The sequence below is a fragment of the Bufo gargarizans genome, chromosome 5 (genome assembly GCF_014858855.1).
Source record: "Bufo gargarizans isolate SCDJY-AF-19 chromosome 5, ASM1485885v1, whole genome shotgun sequence".
In the NCBI taxonomy this organism is placed as follows: Eukaryota; Metazoa; Chordata; class Amphibia; order Anura; family Bufonidae; genus Bufo; species Bufo gargarizans.
In genome coordinates this window covers 194,346,783-194,355,489 of record NC_058084.1, presented here as the reverse complement: position 1 = coordinate 194,355,489, position 8,707 = coordinate 194,346,783, and the positions used below count along the sequence as shown (strand labels likewise).

At 39.3% G+C, this 8,707-nt stretch overlaps 1 protein-coding gene across 1 annotated transcript; it reads right to left on the bottom strand.

Moving 5' to 3' along the window:
* Positions 1–210: 210 nt before the first annotated feature.
* Positions 211–1,224, bottom strand: NEUROD6 (neuronal differentiation 6). The gene has a single exon (XM_044294743.1). It carries the CDS (start codon positions 1,222–1,224, stop codon positions 211–213), a length of 1,014 nt encoding a protein of 337 aa, XP_044150678.1.
* Between the last annotated feature and the right edge of the window lie 7,483 nt (positions 1,225–8,707).

Below are 8,707 nucleotides of genomic sequence, written 5' to 3'. Positions count from 1 at the left end.
AGGTTTTCTTTTAAATATGGCAACAAATTTAGCATTTTACAAAGAAAAAAAAACAAATGAACTAGAGCACAGAAGTTTAAAACACACTTTTGGGACCACTGTGATACCTTAATCGAGCCGTGTCAATTACTGTGTGAACAAGCATCTGCTTTATCTTAATTAGATTGGGGGAGGGAGGTGAATGACCACTGTTTATATTCATTTTCCTCATTAATTATGAAAAACTGCATTTAATTCATCTTGCATGGCGAGAGACTGGCTGCGCAGATGGAAGTCATAAGGGAAGTGGCTGTCTGTAGGCAACCTGAACATAGAGCTCTGCCCGAGGGGACCCCTGCCTGGCACTGCACAGTAATGCATGCCATAATTGTAATTTTTTCCATAGTCCAAAGCCTCTTCTTGCTTGAGGGAAAATATCCCATTATAGTTCATCGAGGGAGGGCTTAAGGGACCTTCAAACTGAGGGCTTGTGCACTCAGGAGACGTGCTTTCATAAAAAGATTCATAAGTACTACAGTAATTATACGGCTTTCCTGGCTTGGAATTGTCAAGGCTCCCATGACCTGGTGGGGTGCTAAGCTCAGGGCTGTGATATGGAGGGTATATAGAAGTATATGGGGATCTTGCATGATGGACTGCCTCGCCACTCTGACCCATGAGAAAACTCCTGGCATTGAGCTGCAGGCACCCAGCCACCAAGTTTGTGGTTGGCTGAGACAAACCTTTGCATAGGTTTTGTACAAAGGTGAGCAAATCTGGTCTCTTCCCAATACGCAGGATCTCTGCGAGAGCCCAGATATAGTTTTTGGCCAGCCTCAAAGTTTCTATTTTAGACAGTTTTTGTGTCTTAGAATAGCAGGGCACAACTTTCCTTAAATTGTCCAGGGCATCATTTAAGCCATGCATTCTCCCCCTTTCTCTTGCATTGGCTTCCATTCGTCGTAATTTAATCCTTTCAAACCGGATCTTGGTCATCTTTTTTTTCCTTGGCCCCCTCCTCCTTGGCAAACCATTTTCATCATCTTCTTCCTTCTCCTCCTCCTCTTCTTCTTGTTCTGTTTCCTCTTCAGGTGTTCTTTTGATATTTTTCCCATGGGACACTATCTGTTGAGTACAGCTTTCTACTTTCTTTGCAGGTTTTTGCTCCTCGTTTTCCCGCACATACTTTCTACAAAGCTGAGACTCCGTCATCACAACAGATTCATCAAATGGAAGTGTTAACATTGCTGCTTAGAATTAAATCACCTGAAACGACAGAGCAATATTCACAGATATTAACAATAAACCTAACTATAAGATTACTTAGACATTTCATACAGTGCTTCATTTTCACAACATTTATTTGAAGTGTATATCATAAAAAAATATGTCAAGTTCAAAGTAAACATTTGGCAAATAATAGTATGAAAATCCTTGACAAATTTGTTAAATTGTCTATAGTTTCAACACATCAGATTGTAGGTAATCTATATTTGTAGTATTGTTTATTAACAGACATATACTTTAAATAAAAGAAGTTTGCATTGCCCAAAGCAAGAATTTTTACTTGAAAACACTTTTTAAAAATTTAGGAAATGATAATCTTTTCCTCTAAGCAAATTTTGAAATCTTACAATAAAAAAAAAAATTATAATAATTTTTCAGTAAAATAATGCACCTTCTTATCCTTTGAGGTATCACTAGAGGAAAACAGAAAGGAAATGGTGAGTAGCTATAACAAGCGTTTATGGAATCTCCTGCTTGCTCCTTACCTAGACACAATCTGGCACTACTCAATATTATATTGAAATATTGTCTAATATCTACAGGAAGGTGAGAGTAAGCAGAAATCTGTATATAAAGTCAGAGCATGAGAACGTATGCAGTGAAAAACACATGAATACCCCTTGTGCCTAAATGAACAAGCAGTTAGTAACACAATCCATTCATTATGCAATTACGAAAGCATTCTATAATACTGATGCAGATTAACCTACATGACTACTTGTGCTATGATATGATGGACAAAAAGAACATATCATAAGAAAGTAAATGAGGTACAATGATACATATTAGCAAAAACTACAATGTGAAAATGGTATATACAATGATATTTAATACTATATAGTAAAGAATAAAAAGGTTTACCTTCAGACTTATTCTATCAACATCCAGATTTCATTTTTTTCGCCTTCACAATCAGTCCGAATGTCGCATTGTCTCCAGGAGTCTAGATATGTGTGTATCTCATTGATCTCTAAAAAAGTGACATTGATGCCAACTGCCAGAGCTGGTACCCATGCCATCTGCTAGTGACGTCACAGGGCAGAGAACCACATGATGCGTTCCCTTGAGACCTTCATTCTGCACTGATCATCTGGCATCCCTGTAAGTGGGTACCAGCATTCATGTATCAACGCAGAAGGTTAGACTGATAAAAAAAATCTGCACTAGCATATCACATACAGGCTATGCAGTTCAATCAGAGCACCTCCTTTTTTCCCAAGGAATCTTTAGGGACATATTAAATAGAAGGCAGTGGTGCCAATGCTAAGTTCTCATCTCCAAATGACACAGGATGGAATGAGGTGAATTTGTTCCTTTGCCTAGGTGAAATTAACCCATTATTGATTTAGGGGATGGCATCTTACATAATAATAGCTTTTTTTAAACTGAAATTGTGCTTTGTAGTTCGTTTAAAAAAAAAAAATCTTAACATTCTTAAGAATACAAAAACATTTTATTAACAGGGACAATAATTGCGGGAATTGAACAGCAGGGACAACAAGCAAATTTACATGGTTTGATTAATAATCCAGAAAACATGGCCTCACCATGTACTGTACAGCAATCACATGTACAGTTGTTGAACTGTGTTAAAAATATTATATTATATATTGCTGATTTAACCATTTTTTCCCTCTACACAGTATTTTAGATGTATGTATTATTGATGCTATTATTTGATTCCTTACATGAAAATTGAAGAATTGAAATTCACAATAACAATAAATATTTAATGTAAGCATTATGTTTCTGCAAGTTACATTCAGTGGACTGTATAGTTTCCTCAAGATCTGTGCTACCAACAGTATTGATAGTGCACTCTAAAAGGTGTCATGTTGCACTCTAAAATTTCGAAATTACCCATTTTAATGACTAAGTGAACAAATTAATATTGTATTTACTGTTTTACAGAACTTATGATTAGATAGTTTCCCTTTTTCTTAAAGGGAACCTGTCAGCATGCAAACTACTTAGTGAATACTTTATTTGACAGGCACCTCATTTCCCTACAGAGAAATTCAGGGAAATCGCAACCGGAGATCAAGCATAACTAACTAATGCTTGACCAAAGACAGGACTTCTTGGTTTGTGGTCGAGTATCTATTGGTAGTTAACTTGGTCCCAGGTATCCACAGTCCTACTTCTCTCTGCAGGGAAGGTGGTTGTCTGTTTGGCAGTAGTAACATGCTTAAGACATACAGTAATGGTCTATACCAGAAAATAGTTCTATTGTATAATGCCCTGTATACATAGCAAGAAATTAATAGCATTGGACATGTCAACTAGAAGCCTGTTATTCCGATACTATGCTGTAGAATGGTAGATAATGCATACTAAAGATTGATGTGATGTTATTACCATTTACAGTTTTAGACTGGACAGGTGTTTCACAATAATTACATGCAGTAGGCTAATGTAGGATTCAACCATAATCCGGCATTTAAAAAAAGCTGCATTGAAAAGTTCCCTCTGAGCCTTTTAGGAGACACTGAGGGCAAGTTTTTTTTTTTTTTTTTTACATGGAACACTGCATAATTTTGCACAAGCATGTTTTATGCAAACATTTGTGACTTTTTTTTGTGATTTTTAGCAGCAAAAGGGGTGGGACATCCACAACCTCATATATTTATTGTAATTTACACCCAAAACTGGTGAAAATGACAGTCATAGAATTGCTTTCCTGATGCACAGACTGCCAAGTAATGGACCGAATTTATTAAGATATTAAGAGGCCTTATCATACTCATTCTGATCATGACGGTTGTATAAAATGCCAGTCTTAATAAATTCCCTGCATTGAGTCAATAGCATTTGTAATGTAGGCATAATGAACAAAAATGTATTGTTATCATTAACATACTGTATTTCTTGCTTTATAAGAAACACCTTTTTCCCCAAAAAGTGTGGGGAAAATGGCAGTGCATCTTATAAGGTGAATACTAATGAGTGCTTTCATTATGGGAACACTCATTAGTATGCAGGAGGCACAGGGAGTTGTGAGTGTAGCGCCGCTAGCACTGGCTGTACCCAACGCTTCCTGGTCTTCTTTCGTGCACCCGCTGTGCTGTGTCAGGTCACAGTGCAGCGCAGCATAAACCCAAGATGGTGCCAAAAGAAAGCAGAAAAGACCTCTTACAAGGTAATGACCTCCAGAATGCCATAGCATAAACAATATTTGCCTGGTCTTCAAAGATTTAAACTATCCTCGAAGATCAATGGAATTCTAGGTATGAACTGTTTGGACACTTTAGACTCACAAGGACTTTATGAGAATACTATTTCTAAAGCTTCTCATTGCATATTAAGCATTTTCAGTTAGATCATAATTAATTCTGGATGCATAGCCAGCTTAACCATTAAAGAACCCTACCTAAAAATGTGTGTTAAAATCCATGTAGAAAACTGAAAAAGTCAATGGAATTTGCATTGGAGAGGAAGGAACAAAATATTGCCATGTTTGTTGTGAGCACTATTGTCCTTGGAAACCATTATTTAAAATTCCTTCTCCTGGAGTTATACACAAACACACAGGGTGCCAATTATCATGGCACTTAGGACAGTTTTTAGCAAAAAAAAAGTTGCACGTCCCTGTTGTGCAACTTTTTAAAGGTCTAAATTTAGACACATGTGGTGTTTTTACACCGCCCTCTTCACTGGAGTGTGGTCAGTTGGTGTGGGGAAGAAGTGGGGGAATAAATGACAATTCAATCTAGGTGCACAGACTGGCAGACTATGCTCCTAGTTTATGATGAATCCTGCATCTTGTCATAATTTAGGTGCATCCTTCAACAGCTCAGGGGGTTATCAAAGGCCGGCATAAAACAACAATCTTTGATGAATAACCCCCATAAAATATAATATATATGTGACACCTGTTGGGAAAACACTGGCCCAGATTTACTTATCCTAAAGACAGCATCATCTTAGACCGGCTATCTAGACCTGCACCACTTTATCATGGTTGCTCAGGCTTGAAATGTAGGGATAGACACTCTCTGATTGTATGCTAACTATTGGTTGGCTTAAAACTATTTTGACTTAAAATGGTGCATCTTAGCAACAACACCTTGCCTGAAAAGGTCCACCCCTTTTCACTAAGCCACACTTCCTTGTCAAGCTCGCCAAAAAGTTTAGAAACCTTTGATGCACTAAATTGTGCCACTTTTTAGACAGATTTTTGGAGCAGACACATTAGTAATAATGGGCAATTGTGTACAATGGATATTGCTTCTAATGCCAAATAGGGATTCACAACAGCATGCATCAGCAACTGTTCTCCTGAAGTGCACCTGACTACAATTCCCAGCACCACTTCTTTTTGCCCTTAAAACCTAGGGAAAGCATGAATGGGAAAGGGCTTGGGGAAAGGAGACAGAACAGGAAGAAGACAGCACGTGGGTAATGGTGGCTCTATATTTGCAAAGTGCAGGGAGGAAGATTAGATTTGTCACCTGGCAATTAAACCACCAGCTTAGCCAGTATTTGTGGCAGGAGATCAGTACTAGTATTTAATTTTTTTTTACCAGCAGTTCAGTAGCCAAGTTTCTGCTCTGCAGGTCCAGTCTAGCACTCCTCTGTTCTGGAGATTACTTCTGTATATTTAACTTTCTGTATTTTCTTTCAGATGGTCTTTGTTGGGTCTCAAACCTCGGACCTACTGTATGGGACGGAGAAACTCTTTACAGCGAGCCACAGGCTCCACTATTTTAGTCTTTACATGAATAATATACTGGTATCTACAGATATAGCTCTATATGTCAGTACGTTGTATGTTTTTTTTTAAGGCTACAAACAAAAGTATACTTTCTTTAAGCAATTGCAAAAAATGTAATTGTGCAAAATAAATTGCTGTACAATAAATACCTTTTTGTTATACACATTATGTGCTACAAAACCATTGAGCATGTAGGAATAGCAGAGTAGCAGCAGCGCAGTCAGATAGTTGCAGTAAGGATGGATCACATGACACTGGGAGAAAATAGAGGGGAGGGCTTACCCTCATCAGCACGGAGGCTGACAGCCTGGATCGGCCAATCAGGTAGCATTGGGCAGACAGTTCCTTATGCTGATACAGAAGAATCACCATTCTGTCTATAACTTGTGGCCCGGATTGATATGTTGTTCCAGAATTTGACAAAAACCAATTTCAGACACAAGCCAGTAATCTAGCTGTACTAAGGACTGTACTAAGAAGTGGACTCACATGTGAGGTACGAGCTATAATCTATACTTTGTACCTCACATGTTAATACACTGCTGTATATACTACATACCTTTATACACTGCATCTATTATCTCTTTTGGGTGTCAGTGCTGTTTTGTAATCCCCGTCTGGCCCTGATGGCATACAATATAACACACAGCAGCAAGAACAGTTCATGAAGCAAAGAGAGAGGCCCGGAATGGGTAATTGGGATGTGTTATAATTGGGGCATGGGGGCCAAATTTAGTTTCTTGCTATGGGGCCCAGTAATTTCTGTATATGCCCATGATATCCTCCTGATATTTATCTGAGAACAGACATTCACACTAATGTTACAAGGGACGGCAGAAGAAGAACAGCTTACGCATCTTGCCGGTTGTCCTGTAGCTGTTATGAACTCTAATGGAGAAAGTTCTATGGAGCAGGAAGTGGAGGATGAAGAGCTGCTACTGAGGAAGGAAAAAGTGGATTAGGTGTCGCTTGCGCAGGACGACGAGGCTGATGATGAGGACATCACTGGCCATAATGACCAATCATCTCAGTTGGTGGAAGAGACAGAAAATACTGGGTCCTCAGGCATGTTGGCGAGAATAGTAAGCTGTGTGCTTGCTTGGCTGTGTAATGAGAATTGTATTCTTACCATCAAGCAATCTTATAGTTATTGGAAAGCCATGTTTTTAGACTCTTTCTATCAAAGCAAAAAGGGGGAAAGTGTTCCTGTTGTTGAAAGGGAGGCCAAATTACTTTATTATCAGGATACACTGTGTACGTGTATTGCCGCAGCTTTCAGCACGCCTGCTGCCCGTGTCTGGTCAAGTGGCTCCTCTTCGAGTCACCCTTTTCCTACTGTCTTCGCTACCACAAGCAGCAGAAGCTGCAGCAGCAGCCAGTTCAGTATCATCAACATGAATTTTTTCCATGTGCTGCACCAGGCTTATGCAAATCAACAAATGGTGACAAACCGCCTAACTAGCTAGGTTCAGTACTACCTGGAACCTGGCCTTTCTCCAGTGCTTACTGTGTTCCCTGACCCCATTGACTTCTGGGCAGGAAGATTGGAACAGTGGCTGTAACTGTCCCAGTATGCTCTCTCTGTACTGTCCTGTCCAGTCTCCAGTGTCATATCAGAGAAGGTATTGTGACACCCAAAACGAAGCAAGTGCAACATGTGGCATTGTGACACCCAAAACGAACAAAATTGACCTTCACCAGTGTACTAAAAATTACTTTTGGCAAAATGAACAAGGCCTGGATCCATGAAGATTTTCACACACCTGCAGCTGAGGTTGATGAATAGATTTGTTCTCGCTAACGATACCCTATTATGCCACTCCCACTGTCTTCCTGCCTATCAATTTCCATACCATTTGGCTTCTACTGCTCTCACTGCCGTTGCCTGCCTACTATCATGTTCCATAAGACTTCCACTGTCTACCTGCCTACAATAATGTTCTGTAATTTATGACTGCTGCTGCCATCATCATGCCACTGCCATTGTCTGCCTGCCTACCATCATGGTCTGTACTGTATGGCTGCTGCTGCCTCTTCTGCCATTGCTGCTCTTTGCCTACCATCATATCACTGCTGCTACTCTCTGCTGCTAATCCCTGCCACAGACACTTTTATTACACCTACTGCTACTACCATTACCACTACATAGCTGCCACTGCTACTACTACTACCCATAGTAAAAGCCACACACATATTTACTGCCTTGTCTGTTCCAGGCTGTGCTGCTACTGCTGCCACTACTATTGCAGACACATGCAACTATTACCCAAACATTTCCACATCCATGCTGTACTGTTGCTGTAAGTTTTTCAAGATTTGTTTAAGTAATCAGTAATTAAATCACCTGCGGTCTCTAATAGAAAAGGTACACTCCCACAGTATACAAAGTAACACAACAGAAAAGGAGTGTGTAACACACCAATGTAATGTAATACAAATCAAATTTTATTAGTATATCAATAAAAGATAAACATGATTTACAACACATATGAGTAAACAAGCAGGGACTAACTACAGTCGTACATCACCCTGTTGTCAGCCCTAACACTGTGATGACAGTAGATTTACCCCTAATGATCAGTAAAGGATAGAAACAATATCCAGATGGATGTAATCAATCTGAGAGGTATAAAGTATATATACAATTTGCAAATACCAGCGTGCCCCCTATGAGTAACGGCAAAATAGTATCTGGTTTGGGTCTGACACCCAGGACCCCTCATATCA

Bases quoted from the DNA above. Each gene is read 5' to 3' on its own strand.
- NEUROD6 (XM_044294743.1), bottom strand. From the start codon at position 1,224: ATGTTAACACTTCCATTTGATGAATCTGTTGTGATGACGGAGTCTCAG.